Genomic DNA, 19632 nt, shown 5'->3' on the forward strand with positions numbered 1-19632 from the left:
ATGATGCGCTCTCTCTCTCTCTCTCTCTCTGAAATAATGTCTTTTTTTTTTTTTTTTAACCCTGAAGTGCTATGGTTCTACTTTGAGCCCTTGGGCTCCTCTATAGACGTGTTTAAGTTCTTCTCTCAGGTACACTGTTTATTCCAGTTACATAACTGTGAGTACCTTTTGATTTCCTATCTTTATCTACACAGTATAATTTGTGAACAACTAGTGAAAATGGGTCCTAAACTCAAATTATATACACAATACTATGACAGCATTGTCTTCCCCTTACACTGGGTTGAAATTTTCACCCTTGGTACAAAACCAATGCAGGGTGCAATTCTGAGCACTTTATCGTTAGCCAACACTATTACTTCCACATGTGCTCAATTAAAAAAAAATTCAGTTTCACTTGAGAATTTCTTGATACAGTTATAAAAATGATAATTGTATTCAGTATCACTATTAAGATCTTTTTTTTTAATTTTTTTAACATTTTATTTTTATTTTTGAGACAAAGAGAGACAGAGCATGAACGGGGGAGGGGCAGAGAGAGAGGGAGACACAGAATCGGAAGCAGGCTCCAGGCTCTGAGCCATCAGCCCAGAGCCCGACGCGGGGCTCAAACTCACGGATCGCGAGATCGTGACCTGAGCTGAAGTCGGAAGCTTAACGGACTGAGCCACCCAGGCGCCCCTATTAAGATCTTTTTAATATCTGTGTAGTAAACCTGAAGTACACAAAAACAAAAATAGGGGTACCCAGTTGGCTCAGTCGCTTAAGTGTCTGACTCTTGATGTCCGCTCTGGTCATGATCTCATGGTTTGTATGATCAAGCCCAGCACTGGGCTCTGCGCTGACAGGGCAGAGCCTGCTGGGATTCTCTCTCTTTCGTGTCTCTCTCTGCCTATCCCCTGCTCTCTATCACACTCTCTCTCTAGAAATAAATAAACTTAAAAACAATGAAAACAAAAACACTTCCATTGTGCATCAACTTGGAAGTTGTCTCAAGGAAAAACATCTTGGCAGCAGCTGGTTGTGCTCAACTAACCACTTTTTTTTTCTTCATGTAACATGAATTTAATGGAAGTAATGAATAACAATGACTTCAGATTAAAATATAGGTTTCATTCACTGTCTGAAAGTAGACCATCCCTATGAAAACTTTGTAAGCTGAAACGGTGTAAAAGCAAAGAGCATCCCCTGCCTTCTGAGACATCACATTATACCACTTCCACTTTTATTGAAGTCCTACATCACTATCTGTTTTTGCTAACCAAAAGAAATCCAAAGGGGATTTGCACTTCTACACTGTACTAATGTAAATTTTTTCACAAAAACAAAGTCACACAATGCCAACTTTCAGAGAGTAAAGGATACCTGTGTCTGGCAAATGTTTGCCTTCAAAATGAAATGAACCTCTCATATAAAGCACACATGTATGCACGTACACACACACACACACACAAAAACCAAACACAAGTGGCTGTTACAAATTATAAAATTTAAACTTTCAAGCAAATATTTGCATTTTGGAAGGGTTGTCCTCTCCCTTGAGTGTGAAAGCTTCCCAAAACTTTTCTAGCGAGATTCATAAGTTGTACCATCAGTGATGTTAACTATGTTTTTGTTTTGTTTTGATTTTATGTTATAGAACAAACCCCACCAACATTTGGAAAATTGGCATAACTCAGTGAACTCATATTTTGCAAAAGTCCAAGGCACAATGCTTAGAATCATGCATAGGTAAGAGATCCTTTTAAAGTAAAAGGTGACTGATGGGTTTAAATGTAGCAAAGTACTGATATTTTATTGACGTATTTTCAGATTCCACATGGCAACTAACCTTCAAGAATCAATCATTTGTTAAGTTTTCAGGAAGGGTCAAACAAGGACATCTACAATTATGTAAAAGCTATTAAACTACATCTTTCATTTCTAACTAGTTATGAGGCCATGATTCTTCATATATGTCAACCAAAACAACCTACTGCAAAAGAATTAACACAGGGCACATATGAAAATCCTAATGTCTTTCATCCAGGCATTAAACAAATTTGCAAAAAATAAAAAATAATGCTGTTATATTTTTTGTTTGTTCTGAAAAATATAGCTATTTTTATTACATGTTATGTATATTTACATGTATAGTTTTATCATTGCCATTTTATGTGAATTAATCAATTTAGAAAAAAACCTCAGCAATTAAATTTTATTTTCTAACTCAGTAAATGTTGACAGAATTCAAAAGCCCAAAAAGAATTTTTTGGGTCCTCAAAAATCTGTTAGAATGCCCTACACTAAGCTCTACTGTGTGTACTTCATTATGTATTTTATTAAGTTTATTTTAGCCTATATTTCAAACTGCTAAGTTTATAGTACATAATATTCTAGGTCTCTACTGTTGTGCATTTTCTTTTTAATTTGATGATATAATTAGATTTAATGAGTGTGCTCTATTGTATTTCGTCTTCACAAACTTTCACAAAATACTTCTCTTACATTCTCTAATTTGTAATGCAAGAGGGACTAAATGGATAAATTTGTCACTGGTCAACATTTACTGGTATAGTAAGTGTAGGGAATTGTGTAGGTGATAAAGTTATAAACTCTATGCTTGAAGGCTTCAAATATAGTAAGGAACTCAGGTTAATCACAGACAGACGCCAATGCACATGAAAACCACACCAGCAGAATTTGTCAACAAAGCGATATCAACGAACATGGAGGAGTAGGCAGCTCTAAGAGGCTGTTTCCTCACAGAAACATTTTAAAAAAAGAAGAAGAAGAAGCAAAACTGTCAGAATAAGCTTTTTCAGAACTCTGGAAAAGAGTCAGAGGTTCACAACAACCTAGCAAACACGGCATCAAGAAAAAGGGAACTTAAAAACAGTAGAAAAGCATTGTGGCGGGGCGCCTGGGTGGCTCAGTCGGTTAAGCGGCCGACTTCGGCTCAGGTCATAATCTCACAGTCTGTGGGTTCGAGCTCCACGCCGGGCTCCGTGCTGACAGCTCAGAGCCTGGAGCCTGTTTCAGATTCTGTATCTCCCTCTCTCTCTGCCCCTTCCCTGTTCATGCTCTCTCTGTCTCAAAAATAAATAAACGTTAAAGAAAAAAGAAAAAGAAAAAAATCTTAAAAAAAAAAAAAAAGAAAAGCATTGTGGCATTTTTCTTTGGCATTACTCCAAACCCTTCCCTGGCTCAGTGGTGATCTTTAAGTTAACAGTCTGAATGTAGAGTATGGGACCCCGGTCCCTGGGTTCTGGAGGAAGCAGAGTAGATGCTTTCTCAAAACACTTTTTGTCTGCTCTGACCTGCCTGGGGTTCCCTGAAGGACTGACCTGGGGTATTTATTTTTCTTACACCTGATCCAGAAAACTCAGCACAGAAAATCAGCGGATATTCTCAAAAACATTACAAGACAAATGAATAAGCCTGGCTGCCTGGGGAAAAAAGATACAGTTAAGGCCTAAAATATAGCATTCAGGCTAGAGAAGGAAGCTGGGAAGAGCTTTCCTTTGAGTAATTAGACACTGAAGTGTCTACATATACTGGGAAATTCAGAAAAACACATGCATGCCCAGGGCAGGATGCATGTTCAAAAAAAGACCTGAGAAGACCCTGGGTTTTGCCTCCAGCTAAACTCTAGGCTTAATACAAACAGGAAATGAAGGCTAAGGCAGAGCTACAAATAAATACTGAATAATTGCCCCATCACAGAACTAATCTGAAAGAATGGGAGAGTTTATTTGGATCCTAGCATTCAAGGAATTCTTTGTAAAAATACTAGCCGAACACAAGCTAAAGGAATAGAAACTTCAGAGACCACATATGACAGAGAACACTGACTTTTCAAAATACATCCAAAAAGTCAACTAAACAACCACAAAAACAGCTACAGCCTACAGCATATAACAAAAATATGCTCTGAAGAGTTGAAAAAATCATGTATCAAGTGTTCCAGGGGCACCTGGGTGGCTCAGTTGGTTAACCATCAGATGTCCTGATCTCGCAGGCTGTGGCTCAAGTGCCTAGAGCCTGCTTTGGATTCTGTGTCTCCCTCTCTCTTTGCCCTCCCTCACTCATGCTCTGCCTGTCTGTCTGTCTCTCTCTCTCAAAAATTAAAAAAAAAAGTGTTCCACATTATCAAAATCAAAATGTATAGTTTTTAATACAAAATTTAAATCATGAAAAGAATCAAGATACTACAGTCCATTCACAGAAGAGATTAACAGAAATTTCCCCTGAGGAAGCACAGAAAAGACACTTATTAGACAGAGTTTAAATCAATTGTCTTAAATATACTCACAGAACTAAAGGAAACTCTGGACAAAGAGCTAAAGGAAACCAAGAGAACAATGTGCGTGTGTGTGTGTGTGTGTTTGTGTGTGTGTGTTTGTGTGTGGAGAGGGAGAGAGAGAGAGAGAGAGAGAGACAGAATACCATTTAAGAGAAAGAATTTTTTTAATCCACAGACATTCTAAAGCTGAAATGCACCACAATGGAAATTAAAACTTTCTAGAGGTTTCAAATAGAAGATATGAGGAGACAAAGGAAAGAATCAGTGAACTGGAATTTAGGTTAACTGAAATGATATAGCCTGGGGAACACAAAGAAGAAAATAGACCAATAACACCTAAGAGACATGTGGAATTCCATTAAGCATATCACCCTATGAGCAAAGGGAGTCCAAAAGGGAGAGGAACGAAAGGAAAGAAAGAATACTTGAAGAAATAATGGCCAAATATCTGCCAAATTTGACAAAAATACATGCACTTATATGCTCGAGAAGCTTAAAGTCTCCAAAAAGGACAAACACAGAGAGATCCAGGCTGAGACATATTATAATCAAATTGTCAAAGCAAAGGACAAATATACAATCTTGAAAGCAGCAAGAGAGAACCAAATTGCATACAGGGGATCTTCAATGTGTTTAACAGCAGATTTCTGGTCAAAAACTATGTTGCCAGATGGGAATGAAACAGCATTATGAAGGTGCTGAAAGAAAAAGCTGTCAACCCAAAATTCTATATCCTGCAAAACTATCCTTCAAAATTGTGTGAGAGAAACTAAAACCTCCCAAGATTAACAAAATCTGAGAGGTCACAACAAGTATATTTGGCATCCAGGAAATGTTAAAGGGATTCCTTTAGGATGAAGCAAGAGGGCAGTAGTAACTTGAGGTCAGGTTAAAAAATAACTCCAGTAAAGGTAACTACATAGTTAAATATAAAAGCGAAAATTGTTGTATATTAGGTTTGGAATGTCTCTCTATATTTCTTATATGATTTAAAAGACAAATGCATGAATAAATAACTAAAAATCTATGTTAAAGGGTGCAGAATGTATAAAATATGTAATCTGCAATAAAACCAATATGAGGGAAAGCGAAGCCATATAAAAATACAGTTTATGTAAGCTATTGATGTTGAGTTGGCATCAATTCAAAATAATTTGTATAAATTTATTTATAGTCATACCAAAGGTAACCATAAGAAAATCTAAAAAAATAAAATAAAATTCAAAAGAGTAAAGCAAATATCAATCAAAGACAAAAGAAGGTAGTATTGGAGGACCTAAGAAACACAAAAGGTAAAATACATAGACAAAATAAATGGTAAAATTGAAGAAGTAATTCCTTTGTTGCAATTATTTTAAATGTAAATGAATTAAACTCTCTAAACAAAAGGCAGAGAACAGCAGAATTGAATTGAAAAAAATTGTTATGCTTACTTTAGATCCAAAGACAAAAATAGGTTGAGGGTGAATGGATGGATTAAGATATTCCATAGAGACAGTAAATGAAAGAGAGCAGAAGTGGCTCTACTATTATCACAAAAAATAAACTATGTCAAAAATTGTTGTGGCAAATAAAGACATCACATATTGAAAACTGTTATACCCAAAAGTTATAACAAGAACAATGATACCAGAGCCAAATAACAGAATCACAAATTATGTGAATCAAATGTCAACAGAAATGAAGAAATAGGTCTTCAAAGGTGATTAGAGATCTCAATAGCCCACTTTCAAGAATGTATACAAAGTTTAGACTGAAGATTAATAAGAAAATATAGGACTTAAACAACACTATTAATAAGGAGACATTTTAAATATATACGTTGTGTGTGTTATAAAAATCTTATATATATGTATATATATATAAACATATATACATTATTTTCAATACATTATTTTAAAGTACATGGAATATTCTCCAAGACAAGCCATATTTTAGACCATAAAACAAGTCTCAATAAATTTAAAAATATTGAAATCATTCAGTGTCTTCTCTGAATTCAGTAGAATGAAACTAGAAATCAATAGCAGAAAGAAAACTGGAAAATTCACCTATATAAGGAAATTAAACAACACACTCTTAAGAAGAAATATTTCAAGGGAGAAATCTAAAGGGAAATTAGGAAATACTTTGGAACAAATGAAAATGAGAATGCAATATACCAATACTTAATGGGATGCAGTGAAAACATTTCTCAAAAGGATATTTATAGCCAGAAACATCTCCATTAAAAAAGAAAGAAGTTAAATCAGTGACCTAACTTTACACAAAAAGAAGTGGGGGGGGGGGGTAGAAAGAGCAAAACAATAGAGAGAATCAACAAAATAAAAAGTTGTTCCTTTAAAAAGATGAACAAAACTGACATATATTTGTCTGACAAAGAAAAAAATAACATGCAAACAATGTCAGATATGAAACTGGGAGCGTTCCCTTCCAATTTTACAAAATTGAAAAGGATTGTGAGAGAATACAATGAATGATTGATTGCATACCAACAAATCAGATAACCTGATAAAATGAGCACATTTCTAGAAACACACAAACTACCAGACTGACTCAAAAGGAAACAGAAACTCTGTATAGATTTAAAACAAGACGTTGAATCAGTAATGCAAAACTTCCCGATAAAAAATATACACAGGAGTAGATGACTTTCCTTGTGAATTCTACAAAACATTTAAAAAATTAACATCAATGCTTCTCGAACTTTTCTAAAAACCCAAAGAGGAGGGAATACTTACTGATTTCCTCTGTAAAGTTAGAATTATCCTGATCCAAATCCAGAAAGACAACATAAGAAAGGACAATATATCAATATTCCTTATAAACATAGATGCAAAAATGCTCAATGCAATTCCAGCAGGGAATGATAGAATTTTTTTCAATTAACAAATCAAATATTTTAGCATATCAAAGGATTATGTATCATTAATGAGACAGATTTACCCCAGGAATATAAGGGTAACTCAACAAAACAAGATCAACCATGTAACAACACATAATAGGGGGGGAAAAAGGAGAAACACAATAATCTGAATTGATGTTAAAATGCATTTGACAAAATCCATCACTCTTTGTTTATGAAAATATTAAAAAAAAAAAAACCTAGGAATAGCAGGAAACTTCCTCAACATGAAATAGGTCATCTATGAAAAACCCAGAGCTAAGACAATAGTCAATGATGAAAGGCTGAAAGCTTTAGCCCTATGATCAGAAATGAGAAAAGGATGTTCATTTTTCATTGCTGTTATTCAACATTATACTAGAATCCAGCCAGAATAATTAGACAAGGCAAAGAAATAAAATGGAGTGAATTTAGAAAGGAAAAAAAAAGAAACGATATTCGCAGAAAAGCCCAAAGAGTCTTTAATAACCTACCAGAGCTAAAAAGTTAATTCAGCACAGTTAAAGGGTACACAATCAACACTCAACAATTAGTTGTATTTGTATACACCAGGACTGAGCAATCCAAAAAAAAAAAAAAAGAAAGAAAGAAAGACAGAAAGAAAGAAAAAATTAAAAAGGATATTAAACAATCAATTCTATTTACTCTAACATCCAAAAGAATAAAATACTTGAGAATAAATTTTACCAAAGAGTTAAAGGTTTGCACATTTAAAACTACAAGGTATTGCTGAAAGAAATCAAAGACATAAATAGAAGGACAATTTGTGTTTGTCACTTGGAAAACTAGTATTTCTAAGATGGCAGTATTACCCAAAGTGATTCACATATTCAACACAATCACTATCAAAACCCCAACTGTTTAATTTTGCAGAAATGGAAAAGTCAATCTTTAAATTCATATAGAATTGTAAGGAGTTTTGAATAGCGAAACAATTAAAAAAAAATAGTTGGACCATTCATACTCTCATTTGAAAACTTACTCCAAAGCTACAGTAACCATAACAGTGTGATGTGGGCACAAGGATAGACACATTGAACAATAAAATTGCACATCCTCAAGTAAATTCATATTATCTATAATCAATGATGATCAACAAGGATTAAAAAAAAACATATGGTGGAGATAAAAGAATTTCTTCAACAAAAGGTGTGAAGAGAAATTTAAGTTACGTAAAAAATGAAGTTGAATTCCCTACTTCATACCATATGCCAAAATTAACTCAAAACCAATCATTGATCTAAAGAGATAATTTAAAAATCATAACTCTCTTAAAAAATAACAGTAACTCCTTATGACTTGGATTTTGCAATGGATTCTTGGATATGATACTAAAAAGCATGAGAAACAACCAAATATACTGACTCCATCAAAATTAAGAACTTTGAATCTCTAAAACATTATGTTAAGTCAAAAAGTCAGACACAAAACATCATATATTTTTTGGTCACACTTACATGAAATGTTCACAATAGGTAAATCTGTAGAGACCAAGAGCAAATTGGTGACTGCCAGAAGATAGAAGATGAAAATGGGGAGTAACTGCTTACCGGGCATAAGGTTTCCTTTTGTGGTGATACAAATATTTTCCAATTTTATGCAAGTAATGGTTGTACACATTGTGAATGTAGTAAATGCCATTCACAGTAAATAGATCGTTCACTTTATCTTTTTTTAAGTTTATTTATTTATTTTGAGAGAGTGTGAGCAGGGGTGGCATAGAGAGACAGAAGAAGAGAGAAATTCCCAAACAGGCTCCGTGCTGTCAGCACAGGGCCTAACTCAGGGCTTGATCCCACAAACTGTGAGATCATGACCTGAGCCAAAATCAAAAGTCAGACACCAACTGAGCCACCCAGGTGACCTGGATTGTTCACTTTAAAATTGATAGTTTCAAATGTGAATTTCATTTTTATTTCCAGCAGGCTCCATGCCCAACGTGGGGCTTGAACTCATAACCTTGAGATCAAGAGTCACATGCTCTACTGCCTGAGTCAGCCAGGCACTCGCTCCGAGAATTGCACTGTAGTAAAATAAAAATTGTTCTCAACACCAGGCTTTGAGTCAAAGAATAAAGATAATGAATGTGATTGGGAGAGACAAGATAATTGGAGCAAGAAGAATTCCTAAATGTTGAATTATAATCTATGCAAAAAAGTATTCTTGGGGCGCCTGGGTGGCTCAGTCAGTTGGGTGTCCGACTTCGGCTCAGGTCACGATCTCACAGTCCAAGAGTTTGAGCCCCATGTCGGGATCTGTGCTGACAGCTCAGAGACTGGAGCCTGCTTCAGATTCTGTGTCTCCCTCTCTCTCTGCCCCTCTCCACTCAGGCTCTGTCTCCCTCTCAAAAATAAATAAACATAAAAAGAATTAAAAAAGAAAGTATTCTTACTGGCCTTGTTCTCCTAATGTTACATAATTACAGATAATGTCCCAGGAAAAGCAAGGTGAGCTGTGAATCTAGGATCACAGACCTTCTATGCCATATTCAAAGTGAGAATTGTAATACAGAGATTTAAGGAAGTCTTCCATATGAATAAAGATGTTTCCCAAGTCTCACTTTAATAATTCCAGTTTTTCTAGAGTTTATTCAAATGGACCCTACACTTAGTAGAACAATCTTAGAACAAGAGAAATATTGGTGAAAACAGGCCAAAGCTATGAATATTCACTGAAATGTTTCAACTAAATTTTCACTTTTATGAACAAAGGCATAAATTGGGATATTAGTTTAAAAGGCTATTTAATTAAGGTTTTTATTTGTCTGTTTTTTTTCATTTGTTTTCACAGAGTCTCCTCTCACACCTAATGAATGAACTCTAGGATGGGAGATCTTAAGTTACAGTTCAAACACAGAGAACTGGATGTTAAAGTCCCTGGCAAATAATTGCAGATTAAAAAAAAGAACGTTGTCTTCTTTTTTCCCCCAGGGGGATAAGCAGTTGAATGCAACTCCCTCCTTTAAAGAAACTTTGCTTCTGAGGGATCAGGCTGCCTTGTTCCCCCCATTTTTAGAGGCCAGGCTATCAATTTCTAAAACTTATATTTCAAAGAAAAAATATAACAAAATATTTAAAGTTGTACAGTGACATATAAATAATTGTTATACGATGTGGTTTAGAAAAGAAAGTGGGCACTTATATTTTATCATGGATATTGAGGTTCCAATAAAATATAATAGCTGAAAAAAGAATTTATACAGAATTGACATGCATAATTTTCTTTTTCTTTTCTTTTTAAAGGAATCTGTCAGGTTTTTTTTAAATGTTTTTATTTTTGGGAGACAGAGAGAGATACAAAGTGTAAGTGGAGCAGGGGCAAAGAGAGAGGGAGACACAGAATCTGAAACAGGCTCCAGGCTCTGAGCTATCAGCACAGAGCCTAATGCAGGGCTCAAACTCATGAACTGCAAGATCATGACCTGAACTGAAGATGGACGTTTAACTGACTAAGCACCCAGGTGCTCCTGACATGCATAATTTTCAAATGCTTACTTCTGCACTTCCTTCCCATTTACCCCTTGTCTACCCCAGCTTATTCCTTCTCTGCCGTGCACTCCCTTTAAGGCAGGTACAGAATCAATTCACTTATTTAAAAAAATCAGGGGCAGAATAAAGCAGAACTCATTTTTCTCTTTCTTTTCTGACATGTTTCTTGCCTATACTTGCCATGGGTGCAATAATATATCTTAACCTATATTCAAAGGTTAAGACACCAGCTAGAGCCGAAAAGCCCTGGCATAAGTGATCCAGCTTTTCCATGTTCCAGTCCTATGAGAGATAATTTACTGTAACCTGTAAGACTCAACTGAATAATGTAGAAGAGGCATAAATTAAACGTATCTATTTCACATTAGTAGTGTGAGGATAAATAAAATAGTACATGCAAAGCACTTAGTGCAATATCTGGCTTGTAACAAGCAGATAATAAATGTAGCTTGTTAAAGCAGATTCTCTTCTGACTGATAAAATTGAACACATCATAATTTAAACTAAATCCATTATTTATCTGATTAGACAATATAAAAAGATGAGGCTAAGAAATCAAATTTGACTTAAAAATAGAAATGTAACTGTAAAGCAAAGACAAAAAAGTATAACTACCCTTACTTTATTAATGACAGAGAAAATTATTTTCCATTCAACATCAGAGATAAATCTGTTAGAAAAGGAACAATAACCCATGTAATCCAGGGGGAAACTGCTGGAATCTGCCATTGTTTTTTCTCTGGCAGCCTGATTATGTCTGGGTAATACCATATTCAAATGGGTTCATCTGTGCTGTTCTTGGAAAAACAAGCAGAGACAATTTAGCTTATGACTATCAATACAACATATCTCCTTTTTTTTAATTCAACAAAATAAAATAAACAATTTGCATCTTGGTTGATGTTGATGTTTACAAGTGAGTAATGCAAATCTTAAAATCTGTAAAACATTATTTCCCTCTCATAAAAGCATAGTGGGATAGTTTAATTGTTGCTTTGACATTTTAAAACACAGGTCAGATGCTTAAATGACACCTTTTAAATTGCAGCTGCCAAGAGATTGCTTGCAACATAATATGACATGACATTTTAACTAACTATAACCAGGAGCGATTATTTTGGTAGAACATAATAGTAATGAGAATAAATTCATTTTGAGTTTTTGCATAACAATAACTAATCAGCTGTCACCATTCCAATAAAATACTTAATTATATCAAATGCTTTCTAGAAAATTATTTTTTTTAATAATTAGGAACAGATTAATCTTTTTTAAGCCTTCTTTCAAAGGGTCAGATAGTTCTTTTTCTAAAAACAAAAACAAACAAACAAACAAACAAAAGAAAAAAGAAAAAAGAAAAAACCTGCAGTGTAAGAAAGACAACAGGAAGAAAGAATTCTTTACCTCAGAGTCTTACCGCCCTATCAAGGCCAGGGCATGAACTTGGCAGTCTGAATTGAAGGTCAACGTAATCACATGCTCTGCTATACTTTCTCCACAAACTAGGCACCTAAGTCAAATTCTCCTGGCCTTAGCTGTATTACCTAGAAAACTGCACTTTCTCTAAGTTGGTGTATGATGAGGCATAAAGGATAGGATTATGTACTCTTTGGGGAAAAATATAGGAAAGTTGGCATTTCTTCAAAGACAAGTATGCATCCTTAAAGGTTTGCTTCTATATTTTGTTTTGTTTTTTCTGGATAACTTTGTCTAAATTTCTCTGGTTCCCTCCCTGTCCTAAATCTTGGTTATAGTGAACTCTTTGAGCCTAACTTCATGGATCAAATCCTTACCTGACATAAAGATTTACCTAACTATTAACATCACAGTGGCAGTCTCAACATGTGTAAATTCTTTCCCAACAGGGCATCTGAGCCTGGTGTAAAATCCTTACTATTAGAGATACTTCTACAAGTGAAAATAAAGGCATGTTTATAGGGTCCTAGAGGATCCCTATTAAATTCTTGTTTAACTGAGATCAAGCAGAATTCTGATGGCTTATGCATGAATGCCGATAGTTTATATGTGAATGCTTGTTTTCTTTTTTGCTCTGACAGACCTGCAAAGACCAGACGAGAATGCTCACCTAAAGAGGGTACTAAAGGAATGGGAAATTGCTTAATGAGCTACAGCTAATGATGAAGACACGATTTCAGTGCCTTACAATGTTGTCTTTAGTCAGCCATGACGGCAAATTAAGCCGATGACCCTGTTTTGACACTGACTGATTGCAGACACCAAGCAAAGGGCAACAGGCCACTTTAGCTGAAAAATTGGTAGATTATACACAGTCAACCCAGGTGGCTATCTCAATATGGCAACCAAATTGAAAGCTTAAAGAATATTCTCCAGTAAACACATTTTAACTCATAAAATGTGTCTCTCCTCTCAAAACTGGTCACAATGGGTAACTACATTCTGCAAGAAATGTTTCTGGATCATGATCATTCTCATTCTACATATTCAATATAAATATGAGGCTGCAAAATGCATGCATGGCTACATAAGACTGTTTTCCACAACTCTAAGCATGAATGTACACTCATATACTTGCACAGTATAAGTATTGATCTTACAGTTACATATTCTGAAAATAAACATGGGTGCTCTTTTAATTCAATACAAACAAAAAAAATATGTAGGCTTGATCGATGCATCTAAATAAGTCTGCCCTTTAATCAGAAAAAAAGAAGTGAATAATTTGTTCCTTTCAAAAATAGTTACTTATTAAAGAAATACTTGAATGGTTAACCCACTCTTCAAATATAATTAGGACTTCTCTTCACCAGGCAGGGAAGTTGCTGACAAGCTTGGAAATTAAGACACCTGTGTCAAATTACTTCTGTAATAAAATTTGCAATCAAACCAAAATTACAATGAACATGTGTTTCCCTGGTTATAGGCTTGCATTCCTTAGCACTTACCTCCAAAATGGGATGCTATTTTGAGCAAAATAGTTTCTAAATCATTTCTTAGACTAGATAACTTTTTGTATGCTTTCTTCCCTCTCCAATCCCCACCCAAAAAGAAAACATTAAATATTTTTTCAAAGTAGAAGAGGCTTAGTGTGAGTTCACCAGATTTTATCTGTTCCTACATTTGTCACCAAACAGACCACCATTATTTCTGTTGTTGTTACTGCTGTTATTTGATTAGATCATAGATATATGAGCTATAATAAACCTCAAAAGATCACTAGATAGTCTGGTGAACCAAAAATACCCTCTTCTTCAACCAGACACCTGATGTCAAATGAGATAAGTGATTTGCCCCAGATTCTATAGCTATAAAAGGCATATGGATTTCTGAACCCCCACTCTTACTGGAAGGATTGTTCTAGAGTCAGCCCTTAGTTCTCGAGGTCTACTATTTTGCTGAATGATTTATGGATCAATAGTTTCCCCTCATGACATGGATTCCCCTTCCTGGTTAAAAGTTTCCATCTGCTTGTGTAGTTTTCCCAGGTAATCTGGCCTTGGAGACTATTGGTGGACAAAGGGAACAACAGAAGGGGGTGTTGTATATTAACTTTCTAGTTCTGTGTTTTCCTTTGTGGTTCTATTCTAGTACAGCAGAGGGGTCTCAAACCTGACAGAAGAGGAAAGACATGATGTAATTAGAGCACTAGATTCTGACCACAGACATGCACAGGCACACACACGTGTGGAATCAAAGTCTACACTAGTGGTCTCAATGCACATTCTAGTCCTCAGAACCAGAGATTAAACAAATGCAGGTTTTTTTTTTTTTTTTTTTTTTTTTTTTTCCTGTCTCATGAGGAAAGCAAAAGCAATTCAAGGCTTTGGACTCATATCTTAGGCCACAAACTATCAGTCCTCCAGCCTTCTATTTCACTATGTTCGGTTTGAGCCCACCATGAAGGTCATGTAACTAGGCTGGTATTTACTTGTTCATAACTCAAATAAATTCCTAACCACTCTGATTACACCTATCTACTTCTTCAGTTTCTAGGATTTCCCAGGTCTCTGGTGGCTCTGAATTTGCAAACAGAGAGTGCATAACCCAGTTTAACTATTCCTTGCAGCAAAACTTTTTCCAGCGACCTGACTCCTGTTTTGTATCATTATATTCTTGACAAAAATGACCGTAAAACCCAAAGACATTTGAACATGTGATTAATCTTATACGAAATTAAGTCTTTGGGTTGAGGATTTGTGGTTGTTGTATGTGTGTAGTTAGGAAAAAGCGGGGTTGAAGGTGATGGATAGAAAGCAGGAGAGAGCAAGGCCAGCTACCCACAGCACCCAGAATGTAGTAAGAACTCCATAATTAATTACTGATGAATGAATGAATGAATGAATGAAAACACAGACTACTGAAAGACTGACTTCGATTAAATATTTAGTCCCTTTCCACCTGCCATAATTTAAACTTGAAATCACAGAAGATCCATATTCCAGAGAGATTTTTATTTTTTCTTAGACATTTCCCTCATGTAATGCAGTGTTTGGCATCATGTCTGGTGGTCAATAAGTACGGAATAATAGCAATACTAAGAGGAATAGCAACGGTGGTGCTAGATACTATTCTAAACACTTGAATTATATTATCTCATCTCTCCCTCATAATAACATTGTAAAGTTGGCACTATATGTTGTGCCCATAATACAGAAGAATGAAATGACAGACAAGGTTCAATAACTGGCTAACTTCACAAATCTAGGAGCCAGAACTCAAACCAAGGTGTGCCTTGCTCAGAGCCCTTGTTTTAATAGAGAATAAGTGCATGACAAAGTGATGCCAGCTATACTGTTTTTATACTGAACAACATGAAAAAGGTTGTGAGGAGGAAGTTTGATTTTTTCAGTGGCCAACCCAATAAGGTCTTGCTTATATCAAACATTCAAAGACCTCCAAGTATCACTATAGCCTCAGAGAGGAACAAGAAAATCTGAGAAAAGAAATCACTGGAAAAGCATACTATAATCAGATGGAAGAAAGTTCAAGAGAAACACACAGGCATGAGGGCACCAATTTCTCCATCTGGTTAAGAATCCCCAGTAGAAGACAGTACACTCAACTCATTCATTTTTTAGTAATTACATTAAAATTCTGACGCTTAAGACAAACATGATGTCAGACATAAGCTTATTCTCATTTAACAAAGATTCTTGGCATTCTGCAACAACTTAGAGCCATTACATCGCTCAATTACACTGGATTGCAGATGTATAAATGAGCCAGATAAGACAGGGTTTCTGAAGAGAATTCTGGATAAGCCAGCTCTTATCAAGGAATTGCTTTCTCTTTTTCTCTCTCTTTCCCTCCCTTCCCCTCTTCCTCTCTCTCTCAGTTCCTTCCTTCTTCCTTTCTCTTTCTTTCTGCTTTCTTCCCGCCGCCCCAATTCCCTTAGTTTCTTTTTCAGTCTCTTTATATGCTAAATAATAATTACAAACTATTTTTTGGAATTTATATTTCAAAGCCAATATTTTTACCAAGATGATAGATTTCACAAAGTACCATACTGGAATAATTGATATTGTCATTTGTATAATTAGACACCATAATTAGTTGACTAAATAACTCTGAAAGAGAGCTGTTATTGTTAATCACATTTTGTACATGGGAAATAAGTCCAACATGTTTAAGGACTTCTAAGTAACAAAACTGGGGCAAGAAATGAAGTGTAAATACATAATATTCAACAACAGGCTGTAACTTCATTATATCAGTTGATTTTTGGACGAGCTCAATCCTACCTACCCCAGAAAATGACTATTTTTTTTATAATGCTGAGCAATATATGGGTGTCCAGTCTTTGAGGAAGCTAGATGGGCTGGTTGTCATAGCATACCAAATGGATTTGTTCCTAGAGGATATTTTGGGGAGTTTTAAAAGTCAGCAGCCTTTTGCTGTCTTCCAATATCAGCACCTACTAAAGAACAGTAAAACTTCTGGGTACTGAAATAATCCCCAAAGAGGAATTAAGCCTTCTGATAATTTATATATTAGTGTTAAATTCTTTAATGTAAAGAACACAATTTAAAGATCACTGCAAGGGCAATTTGGCAATGTTCTTTAGACAAGGGGAAACGGGAATATAAAATTACAAGGAAAGAAAGGAACAGAAGAAAGAAGCACTTAGGGGCTTAGCTCATTCTCTTTTCATCAAACCCTCATTGTCTCTCAAATCCTCCTTCACCGCCATCATTATAGTCGAGGTATCACCTATATATGGGAACTTCCAGACTCCACTCCCTCATCTTCAACCCACAATAGAAGTCAAATGTCCCCTGCATTTATTAACTGACAAACATAAGTCTCTAAGTAGTAATGGAGACCAAAAATCTCCTTGGCATTCTCAACGTATATATTTTACATTTCAGTTTCCCCAAAATATCTTGCATGGTATTTGAACCACAGAATTACGGTGCCATTTGCAAAATGTCTGGTTATGCATTTTTTTATTCCAACTGGTGCTAATGTGTCTTAAGATACCACATATGGCTACCCTCTTAAGGCATTTGAATGTGAAATTATCATCCACAATACCATCATAAGAGAGGAATAAAGACAGATTACCTGGGGTTAAGAGGATGACTGACATAGTGATGAGTGAGCATACAACTAAAATCACCAGCAGGGCAATAGCAATTCCCTTCCAGTTTCTCTGTGGAGGGCTGTTACTTCCCAGTTCCTACCGAGATAGAAAAAATAAAAAAAAGTTTCATAATTATACATGCTCCAAAAGAAATGTATTCATAAAGGAATAATTCACTGCATGGCACAATCACAGTTTGAAAGCTGATTAGGATCCTTTTCCTCTTCAGTAGCTCCTTTAATTATTCAAAGGTGAATATATTATAAATGGCTATCTTTTTTGCGGGGGGGGGGGGTGGTAATCTTATTTCTCTAAGAGATAAACCAACAGAGCTTTAGGCCTGCTGTCCAAAATGTAGATGGAGTTAAAATGCATTGACTATAAACACTAGGACAATGGCCAAAGTACTCTGCAAAATAATTTTGGAAATAAAGCACACCCACTTACATTTTTTTCTTACTACAATGGAACCTATGACAAAGATTTAGACAAATATTTCCCAAGCACTGTGGACTACTTTTCTCACTGGATAGTGGGGGGAAAAGATTAGAGATGGGAAAATCATTCAAAATGCCCCATGCTGTAGAGCAGGGCACATCTGTCAACACAACAGGTCTTTTTTAAACGGCTCCCCCACCACTCATAAAAATCAACAGGATGTAGTAACTAAATTAAATGAGTGCTTCTATATCAGTGGTTGATAGCATCCTCTCCCTAGGCAGCATGCCTAATATTGGCAAGGAGGAAGATGGATGGGGAAGGATAAACTTGAGCATCTTTCACAATACATCAAGTAAAGCTTTTCATTTTTCAGATGATCTGTGTTCTACCCTGTTGACTAGAATTGTGTGAGCATAACTCCCCAAAGCAAAGCAAACCCCACACTGGCTTGAAACGAATGCCAGATTTTCTTTGCAATGAACTTTATAAAACCTTGAGTCTCTCATTTCTTTCTTCCTACCCCATCTCCTAGCTTCTCTTCCTCCTTCCCAACAAAGACTTTTTTAATTCAAAACTAGCTAATTTTTTTTTGCAAGACAAATGAAGCAAAATGTAAAGGTACCCAGTTCACCAGGTGTGCACAGATCACTCAACAAGCCTCAGAGCAGCTCTGCTTTAAACAAAGATAAATAGGATGGCAAACATTTAGTAAATTATAAATGGGTTCCTATGACTCACGGATTAAAACATTGAGCACATTTTCATATAGTGATATTGGCTTCCAATTCTGCCATAAATACTTTGGATGTAAAGAACTAAACCCTAAATAAATGTAAGAAGAGAACGTGCATGAAAGGTATTTTGTTCTAGTTTTTCCCCTTCTTAGATCAACTGCTGTGTCTTTCAGTCTGATGAACCAAATCCAGCAGAGATCAATTCTATTATTTTTATTTATTTTTTATTACAGAGACAGAGAGAGAGAGAGAGAGAGAACATGAATGAGCAGGGGAGGGGCAGTGAAAGAGGGAGATGGAGAATCTAAAGCAGGCTCCACACTGTCAGCTCAAAGCCTGATGTGGGGCTCTAACCCATGAACCCTGAGATTATGACCTGAACCAACTGAGGCACTCAACCAGGCGCCCCCATTCTATTCTTTTTTTAATGACTCACTCTATACCTCTTTTCTATGCTTATTAATGATTGTTATCCAACACCCCTATTTCTCTTGCGTTTTGGTTAGAATCTCCATTCATATTTATTTGAACTGCACATGTTCACTTATACACAGATTTTTTTTTAGTTTAGTACTTACTGTAAATGTGTTTTCTCTCCCTTATGATTTTCGTAACAATTTATTTTTTCAAGTTTACTTTATTGTAAGAAATGTGTTTATATACATATATACAAACACCCACACATACAGTACATAATACATAAAACAAAGTATGTATCAATTGCCTGTTTATGTTATTGGTAAGGCTTCCAGTCAACAGTAGGCTATAAGTAGTTATGTTTTGGGGAATCAAAAGTTATACATGGGTTTGTGACTATGCTGGGGCCAATGTCCTTAACCCTCACATTATTCAAGGGTCAAATGTATTAGTAATTATAACTGACATCTCACTCCAGTAAAGGAATCAAGAGTAAATTATAATTTTAAATCTACTGATTCTGATCTTGGTTCCTCCTCACTGGATAGGCAGCCACCTCACCAGACTCTAAGCCTAGAGTGGGTGATGGTCCAGTAAGGCCAAAGACAAGACCCAGAGACAGCAACTGAGATGTAGTTTGATTGGGGAAACTTCCTTACAGGGAGTCCATGAGTGGCCAATGGGACAAGCATCTGCTGCTGGGATCTAATGCAGCAAGTGTGCACATCACAGAAACCTGCCTGAGCAACTACCTGCCACCTCTTCCTCCTTGCATGGCGAGAGTTCTAAGGATATCAGGG

General features: G+C 35.7%; 1 protein-coding gene across 2 annotated transcripts in view; it reads right to left on the minus strand.

Moving 5' to 3' along the window:
* The window catches only part of DPP10 (dipeptidyl peptidase like 10), a 635980-nt gene that overhangs the window by 473642 nt on the left and 142706 nt on the right, over positions 1–19632 (minus strand). For both annotated transcript variants that reach the window (XM_027055933.2, XM_027055935.2), the window contains exon 2: positions 17222–17336. In XM_027055933.2, the coding sequence (XP_026911734.1) occupies positions 17222–17336 (115 nt within the window). The remainder of the gene's footprint in view (positions 1–17221; positions 17337–19632) is intronic.

This window comes from Acinonyx jubatus, chromosome C1, assembly GCF_027475565.1.
Source record: "Acinonyx jubatus isolate Ajub_Pintada_27869175 chromosome C1, VMU_Ajub_asm_v1.0, whole genome shotgun sequence".
Lineage (NCBI taxonomy): Eukaryota > Metazoa > Chordata > Mammalia > Carnivora > Felidae > Acinonyx > Acinonyx jubatus.